At 39.0% G+C, this 19274-nt stretch overlaps 1 protein-coding gene across 2 annotated transcripts in view; it reads right to left on the bottom strand.

Annotated features, from left to right (window-relative positions):
- SPARCL1 (SPARC like 1) overlaps positions 1–19274 on the bottom strand; it is a 43020-nt gene that overhangs the window by 6869 nt on the left and 16877 nt on the right. The window contains exons 2-9 of one of the 2 annotated variants that reach the window (XM_008706186.2): positions 11538–11602; positions 8158–8331; positions 7615–7765; positions 6773–7518; positions 5177–5249; positions 4303–4421; positions 3687–3807; positions 2066–2202 (exon numbers count right to left, since the gene is read on the bottom strand). In XM_008706186.2, coding sequence (XP_008704408.1) covers positions 2066–2202; positions 3687–3807; positions 4303–4421; positions 5177–5249; positions 6773–7518; positions 7615–7765; positions 8158–8331; positions 11538–11591 — 1575 coding nt within the window. In that variant the 5' untranslated portion in view covers positions 11592–11602. Of the gene's footprint in view, positions 1–2065; positions 2203–3686; positions 3808–4302; positions 4422–5176; positions 5250–6772; positions 7766–8157; positions 8332–11537; positions 11603–19274 lie in introns of both variants that reach the window. The other variant, XM_008706185.2, reaches the window with a different exon arrangement.

Genomic DNA, 19274 nt, shown 5'->3' with positions numbered 1-19274 from the left:
CACTTGCTAAACTTTACTTAAAGAGTAATAGTGACATGACAGAGGAAAATAAGCCCAGACCATCATATGAGACCTAATGAAATACTTTCTTTTCTTTTTTTTTTTTTAAAGATTTTATTTATTTATTCGACAGAGATAGAGACAGCCAGCTAGAGAAGGAACACAAGCAGGGGGAGTGGGACAGGAAGAAGCAGGCTCATAGCGGAAGAGCCTGATGTGGGGCTCGATCCCGGAACGCCAGGATCACGCCCTGAGCCAAGGGCAGACGCTTAACCGCTGTGCCACCCAGGCGCCCCTAATGAAATACTTTCTAATCAACACTATAGACTTTCCTATTTCTACAGAGAATAACAGCTAACATTAAAACAAAACAAAACAACAACAACAACAACCTGTGTTTCAGAAGAGATTTAAGTCTCTTTTGATCTTTCTTTTAACCAGGTACTATTCATCACAATAGGAGACGGTTTTAGTGAAAGGGGCTGGCCTGACCCAAGCAAAATTATTGGTTAGTTAGTAAAAAGTCTTGCTTTTCCCCCATTGGCACACTCCATTCTTAGTTCTCTGTGTATTTCTGTCCAGTGTCTGCTCACAATCAGTCTAGCCGTGGTGTGACACCACTTGTCCACCCCCATTAAAATGTCCCTGTTCTGTATCTAATGCTCTCAGGGTTTTCATGATGATGTATTAAAGAGAGAGGACAGGAATTATTTCTGGGCAATTCAGACAAAACTCTCAGCTTGTGATGTTACCCATGAACTAACTGGATGCAGTTAGAACAGAACTTCTACTCATCCCCATCGCCACACCCACTCACCTCCCTCCTTGTTATCATGGATGAACTTCCTTATCGTGCTCGAAATACAAGCCCAGCCTTTCACTGGTGCTCAGGAGCCTACCCCTTTCCATCTCTTCAAGAACACCCTATGGCAGCCGGGAAACTTTTCTACCTCTCATTAGTTCTTCCTTCTTACTGGGTTATTACCAGAGGCAAACAAACCTCCTCCACCCTCTTCCACTGGTAGGTGGGACTCCTGAACTCACATTCCCCTCCAGCTGCACACATTTCACTCTTCATCTTTATAGCAAAGGCCTTGAAAATACTGTCTATACTTGCTGCTTCCACATCCTTTCTCCTATTCTCTTTTGAACCCTGTCCACTCAGGCTTTTCTCCTCTCCATTCTGCAGAAACAGTTTCTGTCAAGATCAACCCTGTGACCACCACATGTCAAATCAGTGGCCAACTCAGCCTCATCTTACAACCTGTAGACAGCATTTGACACAGTTAATTCACAGCTTCCTTCTTGTTTAATTCTTTTCTTCATAGCATGTTTCATTCCATCTGACTTTTCTTATATATATTTGCATATTTATTTACATGTTTATATATTGCATATGTGCTCATATTTGCAACATGTATATATGTATATAAATATATACATCTGAACACACACACACACACACATTTGCTCAGAGTCTCTCTGCCTAGAATGCAAGCTCACGAAGGCAGAGATTTTTGTTTGGCTCATTGCTGTATCCCCAGCTCCTATATCAATTCCAGATACCAGAGGTGTACTCAATAGCTATTTGATGAATGAATTTTCCCTGAGAACTTCTGGAATAAATATCCTAAACTTTTAAATCTTAATATATTACTGACTTTGCAAGTAAGGGACTTCTCTTACATCATGAATCTGTCTGGCCTATGAGGGCAAAAAAGATGTTTAAATTTAAGTAATATGTCTGGGCCTAAATGGAGAAATGCTGAATTGAGGTTCACTTTGTCCGACCAGGGCTTGCTCTAGGGCACGAGTTAAAGAGTCCCTGCTCAGGCGGCTGCCCTTTGAGTAGGAATGGGGTGGCTTGGCCATGTCTCAAACCTTGTGGCATGAGTGGTGACCACTACTGATCTGTTAATACATATGAACTTACCAGGTGGGGGGAGGCAAAGTGGGCTCTTGCTGATATGCAGAGGGAGGTAGGCCTCTCTTCCCCCAACACACATGTCCTTTTCCCTCAGGCCTGTAGACAGACACTTAGGCAGCTGAGCTGCGGATAACTTACTCTGTTTCTCTGTTTCTCATTTAGATATCCAGCGTGCTCAGGGTTCGGCTCATAAAGCTGCATGAGGATATTCTTGAGCCAATCTCTCATCCTTAGGGGAAACTGAGTCACTTCAAAGTCTGTACAAATAGGAATAGCTGTTCCAAGAGGAAAGAAAAGAGATTTTAATCTTTGGGTCCCACTCCTATCCTATGGCAAGTCGTCATAATAGGAAGCCTAACAACATCCAGTGACTGAAAGCTCCCTCACCGTCCTGCCTTCTGTCGCGACAGTGTCCTTAACCCTGGTGGCACAACAAGATTGCCCAGTGTGTTTTAAAAACATACCGGATAATGGCTTCCATTCCAAGAAATTCTGGTTTGATTGGTTTGGAGCGGAACTTGGGCATCAGGATGTTTTAAAAGTTCCAAAGATAATTTTGATACACAGGCAGGGCTGAGACCCACTGCCCTAGAATCAGACAGTTGGCATTTAGAGGTGGAGGACACAAGAACTCTTTATTAGGAGAAAAATGATAAAAGTGGAAGTTAGATTATGCTGTGGTAACAAATACTGTTCAATCTCAGTGGCTTAAAAGAACAAAAGTTTTGGGTTTTGTTTTGTTTTTTTTTTAGTTTTATTGGGATGTAACTGACATGTGGTACCGTGTAAGTGTAAGGTGTACAGCATAATGGCTGACATCCATATTTTGTGCTAGGACTACTACAATAAGTTAGCTGTTATCACCTCATCCAGTCACAAACATTTTTATTTTTCCTTGCGATGAGAACTTTTAGGATCTACTCTTTGAGCAACTTTCACATGTACTATATAGCAGTGGTAACTACAGTCGCGGTGTTGGACATTCAAGTCCAATACAAGTTGGCAGGAGGGCTCTGCTCCTGGCGGTCTCTCTGGGGCTCGGGCTCATGAGACACCACCATCTCCACACAAGGTGGAGGGAGCGCAGACGACCATACACTAGCTCTTAAATACATCTGCCCAGAACTCACATGGGTGCTTTGGGCTGAACTTTCATCGAACAAAGAAACTCATATGGCCACAATTAACATCCAGAGGGCTGACAAGTTTAATATTCTTGTGTGTCAGGAAGGAGAGGAGAACTGGAAATATTAGTGAGCACGGCTGATGTGGAGAATTACTTAGTGATAAGGAGATCCAAACACAATTGAGAGTATCTTGTGGAAGGAAGAAAATTCAGAAAACTTCTGGAAGGATATATTGTTATAAAACTTCTTGGCAGAGGCTTAAGATACATTGGAAAGAGGACAAGTAATTTAGCAAAATTCCAATGATTTGTCTCAGTTATTAAGTGGTAGCATTATCATAGTGGTTCTGAACCCTGGCTGCGCATTAGAATTGTCTAGGTTACTTTACAAACAAATGAAAAAACAATACCAAAGTCCCAACCCAGTCCAATTAAATGAGTCTCTTATAGTTAAAGCCTGGGCATTTTTCTTTTATTTTTTAAGTCTCTCCAGTAGATTTTAGTGAGCATCCTAGGTTCAGAACTACATTAGCCCTTTTCTATCAGCATGTATGAGATGTCTCTATATTATTCAGAGATTCACCCCGAATCCTCTCAGCAATGGTGGTTGGTAGAATAGTGGTGGAATCTTACATTTGCAGGCTCCAAAATAATCCAGCTGTAGTTGGTGCCCTTTTTTGGTCCCTTCCAGTTTACACTTGGTAGCAAACAGATGACAGGAGCTAGCATAGGTCTGATTGTCAGTGCCACAAACCTAGGACAGACAAGCACGAGAAAAAGCTCATATTTCTGAATGTACATTGGGGAAAGACCCTGCTCCTTAAAGCTCGTAGGCTGACTGATCAACTGTGCCAATGATGTGGTCAGGTAAGTGAAGTTATTAAAATGAAAACTGTCCCATTTGGTTAAAAAAAAAAAAAAGAAAGAAAAATCAACTAAATTATACCCATGGTGATGACAATTTAGCTCTAGATAAGCTTGGCAGAATGCAAACTGCAGATGTTCCAAGGATATGGTGAATTTTAAAATAAGTTCTGAAGATCAACGCCATTATTATGTATTTAGGGCACAACTGAAATTCCTTGTTTTTGCTGGCATTTGTTCCCATTCAATATTATTTCAAGTATTAGATGATAACCTGGACATTTGCCTTTTTTTTTTTTTTAACCAACTATTTCAATTGCAAACCACTTTCTTTCAAATCACTAACTATTTGGGGCCCCTTAGAGACCCTTTTGTAGATACTTACTTGGTCAAGGAGTTTTGTAGGAGGACAAGTCACTGGATCTTGGCAAACACAGTGGGGTTTTCCCTGTTGGTCAGCCTTACAGATGTGTCCTCTTTTACACTGGAAGTTTATGCAAGAATCTAACAGAAAAGTTTGAACAGGAAGCATGAGCAAAGCTGAACTGAGTATCCAACCTCAAATTCATCCAGATAATTAGCTCTGTTTGCATTAATGAGAGAAAATTTGGGAAAATATTAGAAACCATTTTAATGGACATGTTAATGTTCAGATGGGACCCTCTGGCATCAGACTGTTTTACACAATAGTTTAGATCTTCCGTGCAGTTTGAATTGGGAATTAAAAAAGAACAAAGAACAAACAAAATTAAAAAGAACAAACAGCTCTTCTTGGCCTGCCTACAATGGCCATAGTCTGGAGTCTATAATTCAAGGTTGTCCAAGTTGGTCAGAAGTTAAATAAGCCATGAAATTTTTATTGTGTTGAAATTAAAAATGTTTGTGATTGGGGTATGCAATTGGGAATTAGGTCTGAATTAAATACAAGGTCTACATTCACTAGTAAGTTATGGATTTGAGATTAAATAAGGTAGAATTAATTCTTCTCAGAAGTAAAAGGATTTAGGAAAAAGGAAGAATCTAGCTTTCATACTAGTATTACAACAAGACTTCCAGTTTGTAAACACATTTGCCCACAGTTGTATATCAAATGTGTGCAAGAGAATGTCAACAACTTATGAGAACACTTCCTTGAGGAGGATTTGGGAGAGGAAATTTCTGTGAAGCAGTGACAAATGATGGAACAGAGAGAGCCTAATGTAACCATTCCATTTCTTCCTTGATACTGTCACAAGCCACATGCTTAAGCCTGTACTCACCAATACCGTGCACCATTCTGTTGTCTTCATATGAACGTTCATCTTCTTTCGGTGAGCTCTCTGCTTTCCTGGCCTTTATAATAACAAGAGCAGAAGCTGAAGTCTTTTTAGGGGAATGCCATTACTTAATTTGTATTTCCACTGTGCACACCTTCACAAAGCTTTTCATGCCCAAATCATTTCAGATCTCAAAAAGACACCAGCCGTAATTGTGGAAATAGACAGTAACCCTTTGAGAACAGGAGCCATTTGTATCTTCAACTGGATTCAGTGCTATATCTCTGGGGATTATTCAATTAAAGTTGGAACTAACATAAGGAGCAAAGTTGGAACCTTCCATTTGGATTTTGGAAAACAGTAGAAATGTAGTATTATCATGTGATTCCACAGTTAAAACAGAACTATATCAGTAATCTCTATGAAGCTGTTCAGAAAGGTTTCTTACCAGGTTTCTTTTTTTTTTCAAGATGTATTTATTTATTTTAAAGAGAGAGAGAGAGAGACAGGGAGGGAGAAAGTGTGTGTGGGGGGAACAGAGGGAGAGGGAGAAAGAAACTCAAGCGTATCCACATTGAGTGCAGAGCCCTACATGGGGCTTGATCTCAAGATTCTGACAGCAGGACCTGAACTGAAACCAAGAGTCAGATGCTCAACCAATGGAGCCACCCAGGTGCCCCAGGTTTCTAAAGTATAATAGAACTCTTACCTTAAAATGGCAGCAGAATTCTCAGTAATCAAGGTTACTATTGACTTTGGCCACCAAAAGCTATGTCAAGTCCTCCTACTGGGTGGCTGCTGACGTTTTGCATAAAAGCTCCAAATGTTTAAACAATGAATAACAATATACTTCTCCCCAACTCCCACTCTGCTGCAGTTTTCTGATGGCCGTTTTGGTGTGGGTTTGCTTAATAAAGCTGTAGCTGAAGTCTTCATTCTTAATCTTTATAGTTACATCAACAGACATTCCTGGATCTCTTACTATGTTAGAGGCATTGTGCTAGACATTGGTGATTCAACTTGAACATTACATGGCATCTACTCTCAAGACATTAGAGCGGTAGTTGTCAGATCTTTCAGAGTTTATCATTCTAGTGAGCTCCAGCCACTTTCAGCAGCCTGCACCTGCATCTCTCTGCCTGAAAAACCATGGCAATCTCTTTGGCCTGCTCCAAGGACACACCGAAAGTGCTGGGGAATTAACACCTCTCCTAGCCATTCTCAGTGTGTATAAATGCCGCAGCTCCCTCGCTCTCCAAATGGGGGAATTCAGAGGAATATGCTTTACGTGACTTTACTGACGTACCTTTGATTAGCTTCCTTCCCTTCCCCGCGTCACGTCCCACACCTCTTTCTTCCCTGCATTTCTCAAATAAACTGTACTAAAATGCAGGGTCTGCTTCTAGGGGGAACCCAAATAAAACAGGCACTTTTAGCCTAGTGATGGAGATGCAGAGGAAACAAAGTAATTTTGATATATTTTAGTAATGTACTGATAGAGATAGGCACAGAAGACTGTGAGAGCACAGAGAAAGGTCATGGTTATATCTTGATAAAGCTAACTGCTCTATCGGAAAAGCATTATTATAAAGATCTCACCCCTTGGTGTTCTCCAGGCTCGCTGGCATCTACATTCCCATTCTCACGTGTTCTTTCTCTTTCCTCTTCATATTTGAGGTGGTAGGAAATGGACTGAGATCTGTCAGCCTCTACGAAGGCCTCACTTGGGATGAACTCGTAGTCATCACTAGCGCCATGTCTGGGGTCATCAGCACCATCAACATTAGCTCCCTGATTTCTGGGCATGATGCCGCCATCTTCAGTAGGCTCCACAAGCAGAGCTTCGGGAACAGACTTCTTGTCTATCTCCTCATGGTTGCTGCTAACTTCAGGTTTTTCTTCTTGGCGCTGCCATTCAGCATCCTGATTGTGCTTATTAATCTCTGACGCAGTTTCGTCTTCCATTTCTGCATTGGAACTATCCTCTTCTTGTTCTTGGTTACCCTGTTCAAATTCATCTTTCCGCATCTTGCTTATTTGAGTTGGCTGATTGGACTCTTCCAAAACATCATCAGGTTGGGTGCTGTCCTCCTCCTCCTTGCTGTTAGAATGCTCCTTGGGAAATTCTCTCTCCCTTTCTTGGTTATCGTCGTGGGTACCAACTTCACCTGGCTCTTCATCCCCTTCCTCTTCTCCATTGGGAATATTCGGATCCTGCTCTTGGTTTCCTTGTTCACTTACATCTTGGCTGTGTTTGTTGCTCCCGTTCAGCTGAGGGTGTAAACCATTTATGGGTTGTTCCTGTTCTTCTTCTGTTTTTGTGATGCTTTCTTGTTGGTTAGAATCTACAACGGAACTAGTGTTAGGAGCAAGGAAATCAATATTTTCTGGGAGTTTTTTCTTTTGAGGCTCACCCATATCTTCTTTTAGGTCCAATGTACCTTGAGATGGTGTATATTCCAAGTTCTCACTTAAGTCACTCTCACTTTCCTCTTCATCCTGTAATCCGAGCTCTGGGCTGTAACTCTGGTCCTGATCTGCTGACTGATCATGGTTTTCCTCCTTTGACTTTAGTACTGAAGATTTTTCAGCCTTAAAACAAAAGAAGTTTACTCTTTTGAAACAAATGATAATGGAATATCTACATTATACTTATAATTCATAAGCCAACACTTAATATTCATTATTCTTTTTCGTTATATAATATCAGGTAAACTCATATTCGATGTTCTTCTCATTCTAGAGCTACAAGTTGAACCTGAATTCCAATTTTGTGAAATGACATGCTCATATAGCACCTTGGCTAAAGGTGTAGAACTCATTCTCACAGTTCTTCTGGTGATTGGAGACAGTTGATGTGATCATTGTCTTTTAAAAAATTAAGCTGAGATAAGTGAGAATGAGGTGATATCCTTGACTATGCTTTGAAAGTGAGACCTTTGGAAAATTTAAAAATTGTAATAGTGTAACCATGTTACTCTTACCTTATGGTTGGGCTGGTCTATAGACGCTGCAATTTCCTTTTCATTTTCTGCATCTTCAACCCTTAACATTGGGATTGCAGTGTTGTTAGGTGTTACTAATATTTCAGCCTGTTGGATGGAGCTCAAGGAATCCGCGGTTGGTTTGGAATGATCAGACAGGAATCTTGCATTTGTCTGAAAAAATTAGAAATTGGCTCATGTTCTTCATGTCTAGATGTTAACGTTTTAAATTTCTAGTTACTTTTTTATTATCATCATTATTAGTAATAAAATGCTTCATACATAACATCACTTAAGAGATACTCTCTAGAATTTTTAAGAATACAAGCAAATGTCCAGATTATATAATGTTAAATGAAAACAGAATCCCAAACATATTTAAGGAAAAGTTAAATATGCGGAGACTGGGTGAAACTAGAGCAAAAATTATTTCAATAAAAGTCATCTTTGAGTTTTGGAATTATTTTCTGCACTTTTCAAACTTAAAAAAAAATACTCATACTTTATGATTTTGAGAACTGTTGTTTAGCAGAAAGTCAAAGTCAAATCAAATTAACCAAAGGATATAACACTACATTTTCTTAACTTTGAAGTACTTACTGATAATTATCAGAAGAGGTATAAACTTTTTATTCAATATTTGTTTGTTTTCTTAACACAATCAGCCTTATATCCATCAAGAATCTTATAATAAAAAATAATTCAGTGTAGAACTAACTCAAAAGTTGTGTGAAACAGTACACTTAATTCTAGTACAGAAGAACAGATATGGAGTATTATTTCAACTAGAGGGATGGCTCTATTTCTAGCAAGACTGAAGGCACAGATGAAGAGCTAGCAGTGATATATGATGGAGATGTTTAACAACTGGACTTAGAGAGAAGCGATCTCCCTTCAAGTCTTGATTCTGTTATTAACTATCTATCTGTCATTTGACAAACTGTGAATCTCTACCCTGTCATCTATCAAGGTGAAGTGTGCAGAAATATCAAGATAAGTTTATGCATATATAATAGTTTGTGAATTGTAGAAATGTACCCAAGTGAAAAATGACTATTGCTAGCAGTGGTATCATACAGTGGTAACTCTGTGAACTGTCTGATACCATAAGCAGGTATTCACCACAAATCTTTATTAGAGAGATGCTGTGGATGCTCAGATGTCAGGCAGATCTAGGTATACGTACAAAACTCAGATTCTATTTGCACTGACTAGTTTGTTTTTTTAAAGATTTTATTTATTTATTTGATAGAGACAGCCAGTGAGAGAGGGAACACAAGCAGGGGGAGCGGGAGAGGAAGAAGCAGGCTCCCAGCGGAGGAGCCCGATGTGGGGCTCAATCCCAGAACCCTGCAATCACGCCCTGAGCCGAAGGCAGACGCTTAACGACTGCGCCACCCAGGCGTGACTTGTTTTTTTTTTTTTTTTTTAGCACATTCTGTTGTGCCGATTATGTAACATGAGGAAAGACATGGAGTACGGGATTCATTTTAGATGCTGTCTGCTCTCTTGCTTCTTATCACCTTCTCAACTAAAAGGCATAATGATATTTGAAAAAATTTCCAAAGAAGCCATTTAGAAAAGGGAAAGGAGAAAGAATGGTGGCCAGTTTGGCAGGTTGCCCGCAGGGGCATCATGGACGGCAATGGAAGGAGGAGATTTTAGGCTGATTGGTGGGGAACTGCTCCCCCTCTCTGCACCCTTCTTCCTCTGCTCTGTCTCCCTAAGCTGGAAGAAATGCACAGAAAGCATGGCAGCTTTTCTTCTTTCAGAAATTTTCTGAAATCAAATTGTTTTATTATTAGTATTATTATAATAATATATTATATTATTATAATATTATATATTATATAATATGTTATATAATATATAATATTATAATATATTATATAAAATATAATAATAATATTATTATTATTATCAACTTCCATATGAAAAACCCAGCTATAACAACATAGCTTCTGGAAATTAGAATCCTAACCACATAGAACCACTTACTTCTGTAGAATTCAGGCAGGTGGGGAAAAATGACACAAGATTTTTAATAGGTGAACCCTACGAGAAGATATTTAGCTTTTTCGCATCTGACTGGACCTGCATAACAAATTGTCCTAAAGAGAAAACATCTAAAATGTGTCTATTATGTAGAAGTGTTATTCAAATATTTGGTGGAAAGACACTTTTGATGCCTGTTTACATATCGGCAACAGCTGCAAAGGCAAAACACATTTTTAGGAGAAAACAATGGGTCTGTGGAAGCTTCTTTCTGCGCTGAACATAATTTATCCCACTTTCGTAATTTCAGAGGACAATGTATAATTTCAGCTGGAGTAGCTCCAGCTACTTAAGCATAATCTCTAGCAGTGTTGTCATACATTTTGTTTTCTAAGAACTGCTTGGTCTGGGTGGCATTATGTTTGTCTTTGCTAACACATCTGTCAACCAAATGTTAGCCACCATCTATTCAAAAAGCAAGGACAGAATCCTAGACATAGTAGAGAATGAGGAAGAGAAGGGATGAGAGAAATTACTTCGTCGATGTAAAGGAGATTGATTCCTCTATTTGGCGAAAAAGAAAAAAAGGCACGAATCCTTTGGTTTGATTACAGATGATATGAATCATCTGGGAGACGTCTAAATGATCACCCAAGCCATGGCTCCATTAACAACAACGACAAACACTTTCAGGTTACTTCAAGGCTGCTGACATGGTCTCAAATGATTCTGATTTGTGTGCAGACAGTTTATTTCCGTGTGAATGGTGGGGCCAGTATATCTGATCGTTAAGGAAAAAAATGTTCTAGTTCTATTTTCAACATGGTTGCTTGGACAGCACCCCCAACCCCCACCCCCATCACCCCCAAGGATGAGTTAGGAGCCGATTTATGATTATGATACCATTTCCTGCCCCTAACCCATTGGTTCCCGTTTTATTACAGACTCAGAATTGATCAGCCAGGATGTATTCGAACTTGAAGAAAATGCGGCTCGAGTATGGGTGTGTACTCGCAAGACCTCTCATACTGATTTCTTGGATTTCTCATGCTAAGTGATGAACTTCCATATGAAAATTTATTTCTCCCCATTATCTTTGGCATTTGTGCCCTGGCATATCCCCTTTCTAATAACTGATAATCAACATTTTCAGCTTTTGATTTATTCTATCTTGTAGAATCTGATAGTTCCGAAAGAAGTATTGTTTTAGAAAGTATTTTATCTCAGTTTTTCTAGTCATTCATTCCCTGCCTTGGAAAAAATAATATTAAAATAAAAAAGATAATTTCAAACCACTATATGCACACATTTTCTTTCTGAATGCAGGATGCCTAAATTAAATGTCAGGAAGGAGAGATGTAACAACAGAATAAAAGGATATTTACCGGGATTGCAGCTGCAGTTCCCAAAACATATAGGAAAAAAATCACAGTCTTCATGTTTTCCAGGCCTGTGAACCAAGAAGATAATTATTAGCAGCAGAAGATAATTAGTAAAAGTTTCCTTGTGAAAGATTAAAAGATAATCTTCTTAGCAAATATTGAGCTTGATACTGATCTTTGTATTTAAAGGTGATTATTGTCTTTGTAGACTCACATGTCTGGAGATGGATTAATGGCATTTTTTTTACCCAATCATGTCTCTGTGAGAATGACTCCTTGATTTTCTGGCCTAGCTGTGCTTAGCAGAATCTACTCTCTTTATGCCTGTGTTTCCTCGAATAAAGGCGCTATGCAGATTTGGGTCTTAAGATTTGTGAGTGTTCACAGTGAAGATAAAAGTGACAAAGTGAAATAGTATAGTATGTCGGGTTGGGATAAAACAACCTGCCGCTTTGGTGGTGGAGAAACCCATACATTCAATGCAGGGTTTCAGGAATGAGACATTGTACTGCCTAAAGCAGTCATCAGTGTTCATCTAATTTAGAGGTCTCACACTGGCAATCTGTGGGTGGGTGGTGGCCTGCAGATAGGTTTGGTTTGGTAGGCACTGTGTATTTTAAACTAGCATTTTAAAGTCCAAAGGTTTCATGTAAAAACCCAGATTTGCAGTTTCTCTTGAACCACTGGGCGGGCCCCTTAGCAACAGCGGGTCTTCCTGGCAACAGCTGGCTGGATCTGAGTAGAGACTTCCCTCTATAAGAAGTGCTGGCATTTGCCCTTGGTCTCTTTCCCTTCTGTTACTTGCTTTGAATTTGAGTTTGGTTTGTTACAAATGAACTTTTTCAGTTGAGAGATGATGGCAAACGAGGCTCAAAGAGGCGAAGTAAATTGGCCTCCTGGGGAATTCTCTTAAAAGGCGTGGGCGGTGTACATTTCCCTGCGGGAGTATCTCTCTTTAAAAGAGATTCTCTGAATCTCCTAGAAATGTAGATGACTCTTTTAAATTATTTTTGCCATCTTTTATACATAAATGTATCCATAGAGCTTTAAATAATATTTTGAGGTTTATAAAGTAAACAGTTTCTTCTGCTGGTTACCTCAATATTCCAAAACAAATGCTTAAATGGACATTTAAAATATACATATATTTTAAAAATATATTAATGTTAAAAATTATTCTATTGAGGGGCGCCTGGGTAGTGCAGCGGTTAAGCGTCTGCCTTCGGCTCAGGGCGTGATCCCGGCGATCCGCGATCGAGCCCCACATCAGGCTCCTCCGGTGTGAGCCTGCTTCTTCCTCTCCCACTCCCCCTGCTTGTGTTCCCTCTCTCGCTGGCTGTCTCTATCTCTGTCAAATAAATAAAATCTTTAAAAAAAAAATTATTCTATTGATTTAATATTATAACAGCTATCCCTTCACACTCACACCACATGCATGCACACACATGCACAAACATTCCCTTTTCCTCCTTCCCACTCTCTTCTCTTCCTAAAATAATGACATCACAGTTCTTATTTAAATCACTATGTAACATTTATGAACAATGTGTATATTTTTCACAGCTGAGCCAAGTAGTAATTTCCTGTGTTGAATCATACTTACATTTATTTCTTGAACAATATTTTGTTTTGTCTGGCCCTAGAAACTGCCTCCTCTTTTAATGTACTTTTCCATGTATACTTATTCTTCCCAAATTTTCCAACAAAATTTAAAAATTCCTTTTAATATGGTAACAACGACAACAATAGAACAACAACAAACCCATAGGAGAATCCCCAAGTCCTATTTTTCCCTTGGAGATATCCCTCCCAGGTGTTGGTTTTCTTGCCCCACGTGACCCCAGGCAGCCGCCCTGTTTTCCTCCAGGATCGGGATTGCTAGTCACCACCACCCTGATCCCCTTTGCTCTCTTCCTGTGTTTGAGTTCTTACTTCCTGGGTCCCATAAGTTTTTCTTTTTCTTTCTTTCTTTCTTTCTTTCTTTCTTTCTTTCTTTCTTTCTTTCTTTCTTTTTTTTTTTTTTTTTGGGTTCTCCCTTATTTTCATGGAGCACATCCTCCAGAAGCTTCCTGAGAAACAATATATAGGGGATAGAAGTTTTGAGACTTTGTGTATCAAGAAAACATGAGTATTTTATCCTTCACTTGATACAGAATTTTAGATCAATTTTTTTTTCTCATAATTTTAAAACATGTTTCATTTTCTTTTAGTTTCCAGTGTTGCTAGTAAGAATACCTGTGTTGGTTATTCCCCAATTTTTTTTAATGAGAATTGTTTTTTTTTCTTTATGTAAGCTTTTAAGTTTTCTCCCCCCCTCCAGCTTTAATGTGTGTTCTTAGTATTGTAAGATATTATAATCTCTGCCTTAGGTTGGATCCTTTTTTTAAAAAAAATTATTTTTTATTTTTAAAATCTCTACACCCAATGCAGGGCTCGAACTCAAGACCTAAGATCAAAAGTCACATACTCGGGGCGCTTGAGTGGCTCAGTCAGATAAGCAGCTGACTCCTGACTTCAGCTCAGGTCATGATCTCAGGGTCCTGGGATCGAGCCCCACATCAGGCTCCATGTTCACTGGGGAGTCTGCTTCAGGATTCTCTCTCTCTCTCCCTCTCCCCCTGCTCATGCTCACTCTGTCTGTCTCTCTGTCTCTCTCTCAAATAAATAAATAAATCTTAAAAAAAAAAAAGTCACACACTCTTCTAAGTCAGCCAGACACCCTAGTTTGGATCCTTTTAAATTTACTTTAGGCTCTCATTAGGCCCACTGAATTTGAAAATTCATATATTTCAGTTCTGAGAAATTTTTACATGTTAATTCTTTGATAATTTTTGTCCCTCTATTTTTTTTTTGTATTTTCTTTCTGGAATTCCTAATAGTTAAATGTCAGAATTTTGGGGTTGGTTCTCTAATTTACTTACAGTTTTTGCTCCTTTCTTTCATCTTGTTTATATTATTCTGGGAAACTTCCTCAATTTTATCTTTTTTCTCTACTATTGATTTTTAAAACATTTTGCTCACATATTTATTTCCTGATGTTCCCCCTTTTAAATTTTATCATCTTTTTTCATTAGTGTGATATATACTCTTATGTTTTTGAGGATATTAATTAAATATTTAAAACATTTCCTCTGAGGGGCACCTGGGTGGCTCAGTCGTTAAGTGTCTACCCTTGGCTCAGGTCATGATCCTAAGGTTCTGGGATCGAGCCCTGCGTGGGGCTCCCTGCTCAGCGGGGAGCCTGCTACTCCTTCTCCCACTCCCCCTGCTTGTGCTCCTTCTCTCGCTGTCTCTCTGTCAAATAAGTAAATTAAATCTTAAAAAAAATGTTTTTCCCTCTCTGAACCCTGTATTTTCTGTTTCCATATTATCCCTGTTTTTCTGGTTTACTTTGGTCTTTGATTTTTATGTTGAAAGCTTTTCTCGAATGTGCAATGCCTTTGGTTGTGTGGTAATATTTCGTAGCAAGTCACTAGAAAGCCAGTTAGACATTTCCTGGGCAGGGCTTGTCACCTTGGAGCACTACCATGGAGGGGCTGAGGCAGTAACCTAACATTTTTGATGCGGTGCCCTCAAAGTCATTGTTGGATTTTTTTCCTTGGGGAGTTTTTTTTTTTTCTTCCCAGGGAAGATTTTCATACTTCCTACCCCATGGGGTGGGATAAAAGCTTGGCTGTTACACTCTGTGAGACGAAGGAGTGAAGGGACTGGAAATCTCTCAAGGCATATACTGATGCTCACTTAGTCCCCAGGTTTCTGCATGGCATCCCATCCCACCCTCCACGGTGCCTATCTAAAGCCCAGGACCAGAGAATAACCTTCCCTTTCCTGTTTAGGGGGAAATGAGGAGTCCTCGGGCAATGCCAGCATGAGGAAAAATCTGGCATCAGTTTATCTGAGAGGCTTTCAACCAATCCTCCTGATGTCAACCTCTACCCTTGCCTCAACTTCCGAATGACCTGGTACCTCCAATCTTGAAACTTTTCTGAGTTCTGCAGTGTGGACTGGCTTGTTTATGGCATCCTTCTCTGAAATTCCTTAGATTCGAAGCTTTCCCTGTTTTTCCAATTGCTTGCTACATTCTAAAAATTTGCTGCTATCTTTTATTTTGTCACCTCTTTTCTTTGTCATTGTGAGTTTATATTATTATTTTTCCTTTCCTATCATGATACTGGAATTTTGCAGGGAGTGGCGATATATGCATACGTTTCATCTACTCCATTTACTGATCAGATGATTTCCATTTCTTCATCTGATTTATATCTCCATCACTACTACTACAACTACTCCTGCTGCGGCTGCTACTTCTTCTTCTAGGACAAAAGGAATTACTATGGGTCTTTGGTTCTAACTTCATTAGCAAATAAAGTTTTTATTAGGGGCACCTGGGTGGCACAGAGGTTAAGCGTCTGCCTTCGGCTCAGGGCGTGATCCCGGCGTTATGGGATCGAGCCCCACATCAGGCTCCTCCGCTATGAGCCTGCTTCTTCCTCTCCCACTCCCCCTGCTTGTGTTCCCTCTCTCGCTGGCTGTCTCTATCTCTGTCGAATAAATAAATAAAATCTTTAAAAAAAAAGTTTTTATTAAAGAAAAGGAGCCTACAGGTGCTGGCACAGACTTCCTTATCATGTTAGAAAAAATAAGAACACACTTTCACCTATCCCATTATTCAACCCTTGCAGGGTGGGCCACCTGGACGAGGCAAAAGTGTGTGTGGGAAGAATGGAGATTAAAGATTGAGTGTGGGGGAAAACTGAAATCACTTGTAAATTTATATCACCTTAAATAAACTAATCTATTCCATTTTTAATGAAAATAACATGTACTCAGCTTGGAGACCTAAATTTAATTCCTCTAAAGGACCCCTCTGAAAATGACTATCCCTAACTTCAGAAATTCAGAGTACTAACAATGGAATGTGTGTTCTATTTATATCTTTAAATAAACATTATTTAGAACTAGTAATGGTGTATAACAAATACTGGAAGTTTATATTATCAAAGTGCCTTGGGTTTACCAAAAAGATTTACAAATGGGATGGTATCTTATTTGACCTTTGCAACAACTCCGTGATGTGGCAGATGGCAAACAGGGCTAGAAAGGCTCTGACCGGACATGCTGGAGGTCAGAGAGCTGTTAAGAGAGGGAGCTGGGCTTGAACCCAGCTTTCCTGGCTCCTGAGCTGGTGCTTTCCCAGCTCCTTTGCAAAGAAAGATCTCCATTTACCTCTTACACAAAGACGTAGGGCAGGAAGAAAAACTCTAAGCCAGTATTGGGAAAAATCCAGAATTCGCTTTGAATTTTTAAATAAAGAGTTCTGATATTTTAAGCTTTAAGATTTTGCATACATGGCAAATATATTTTTCTGTGTTGAGGAAAAAAAGTCTTATCATAGAATGTTGGTTGGGTTATTTGATATAAAAAATCCCTTTCAATAATGCTTTTTATAGTCTAAGCAAGGCAAAAACATAGAAATTCAATTTCCTTTGAATGGAGTACGTGTTTAAATAAAAATATGTAGCACACCCCACACCCCAAATTCTAACACTTCAGGGATATTGAAAAATACCTTGGAATGAAAAAAACATGTAACTGTCAGGAGAGCTGAATTCAGGCTCCAACACTGTCCTTCACTGGCCAAGAGACCTTGGGTAGGTCACATACCCTTTCCTAGATACAATTTTCTTAACTGATGAACAATGAAGCAGATGACCTTGATGATCCTTTAGCTCTAATATTTTATAGCTCTAAAACTGGAGATAATTCTATGAATCTCATCAACCACAACCTGCTGCTATCTTTTTTCCTTAAACTACTAAACCCACTGAAAATATATTGTATGATTTTATTGCATCAAAATGAAACATTTTATATTATAGTATTTAATGCTTCAAGCACATAAGTGGTTATCTATTTCCTATTTCTATTATTGATGATAATTTAAAATATTTTATTCTCTTAGTGAATGCTAATGTAAAAAGCATTCCATCCTCTTGAAAAATGCAGTTTCCATCCTCTATATTCAGAATTTTACATTCATTCATTCATTTAACCAGTATTTATTACATTTATGGAACTACAGTCATTTATGTTTTAGATCAGCATATTATTATTATTCTACGAGCAGTAGGAAACTGAAAATACAGAAAAAAGGGTAATTTAGTGCAGGGTTTCTCTATCTTGGCACTATGAACATTTTGGGGCAGGTAATTCTTCCTAGTATGTAGGATGTTTAGCAGTATCCCGGAGACTTCTGCCCATCAGATTTCATAGCAGGTCCCTCAGCTCCTGCCAGTTATGACAACCAAAAATGTCTCCAGATAGTGCCAAGTATCCCCTGGAGGATAAAAGTGCCCTGACTGAGAACCTCTAGTTTAGTAGAAGGAGAATGGTGCTTTGGGGTTAGAAAGACATGTATTTGAATTTGGTCCAGCAGTTGCCGTCTATGTAATCTTTGGCAAATTACTTAACCCTCTGAGCCTCAGATTCCCCATCTAGAATGGGGATAACATCTGTGATGGTAAATTTTCTGTGACAACTTAAATGGGCTGCAGGACGCCCAGACATCTGGTTAAACATCATTACCGAGTATGCCTGTGAGGAGGTTTCCAGGAGAGATCAGCATCTGAATTGGTAAACTGTGGTGTAAAGCAGAGTGCTCCTCCCAGCGTGGGTGGGCTTCATCTAATCTGTTGAAGGTGTGACTAGAACAAGAAGGTGCAGTAAGGGAGAATTTGTTCTCTCAGTCTCACTGTTTGAGCTGGGATGTTAGTCTTCTCCTGCCCTCAGATTGGGACGTATTCCGTCAGTTTTTGGGGTGCTCAGACCTTTGGACTAGGGCTGGAGAGTTAGTAAGACCAACATATTTCCTGGGTCTCTAGCTTGCAGAAGGCAGATCATGGAAGTTATCACCACCCATAACTGCACGAGTCAGTTCCTTATAATAAATCAATTCTTTCCATCTCTCCTCCCTGCCCCCACACTCTACCTGTCTTTCTCTGGAAAACCTTGACTAGTACAATATCTAATTCAGTTTTGTGGAGATTAGAAGAAATAATAGTTGTAAAAATGCCTGATACCTAGGAGGCACTCAATACATTTTTATCTTTTTTATTTCTTCTTTAATAAAAGTCAAATTGTAATTCTTGAATAAACAACTCAAAGCCTCAGAAAATATAAGTTTTGCTGTGAGGTCAAAATAATTTTCCAGTGGAACATTTACAGTCTCTTTGCCCACACATTTGCCAAAGTTCCCTTTAACTTCAGGAGACTTTCCTACATTCATCACAAATAACAATGAAATTAGGCTAAGACACTGTTACCACATTTTTTTTTTTTTAATAAATGGTAGAAACACAAAGAGGAAGCAAGAATCACCAAAAGTTTTGTAGGTTTCATGACTAATTTCCTTTTAAGGTTTTTACAGCAATATGTATAGCTAATTAAATTTGAGAAAAAATTTCCCTTTAACCTGATCATAGGATCTCACATAATTCCCTTTGTTTTCTTCAATCAAATGCAGCTGAATAGATCAAGAAGAAACATGTGTTAAGTTGGCCCGGGTGTGTATCACTCTTTCACTCTTTTATGCATTTATTAAGTACTTACTAGACACTACCTAAGCACAAGGCTACATAGTTCCTGTCGGAGAGTTAAAAAGGAGGAAGTCAAGTAAATCAATGATTTAGTATAATGTGATTTAGTATAATGCAACAGAAATCGGAATAAAAGGCATTTGAA

Source organism: Ursus maritimus, unplaced genomic scaffold, assembly GCF_017311325.1.
Source record: "Ursus maritimus isolate PB19 unplaced genomic scaffold, ASM1731132v1 scaffold_8, whole genome shotgun sequence".
NCBI classification, from domain to species: Eukaryota; Metazoa; Chordata; class Mammalia; order Carnivora; family Ursidae; genus Ursus; species Ursus maritimus.
The sequence above is the reverse complement of the archived record's forward strand: the minus strand, read 5'-3'. Positions and strand labels throughout refer to the sequence as shown.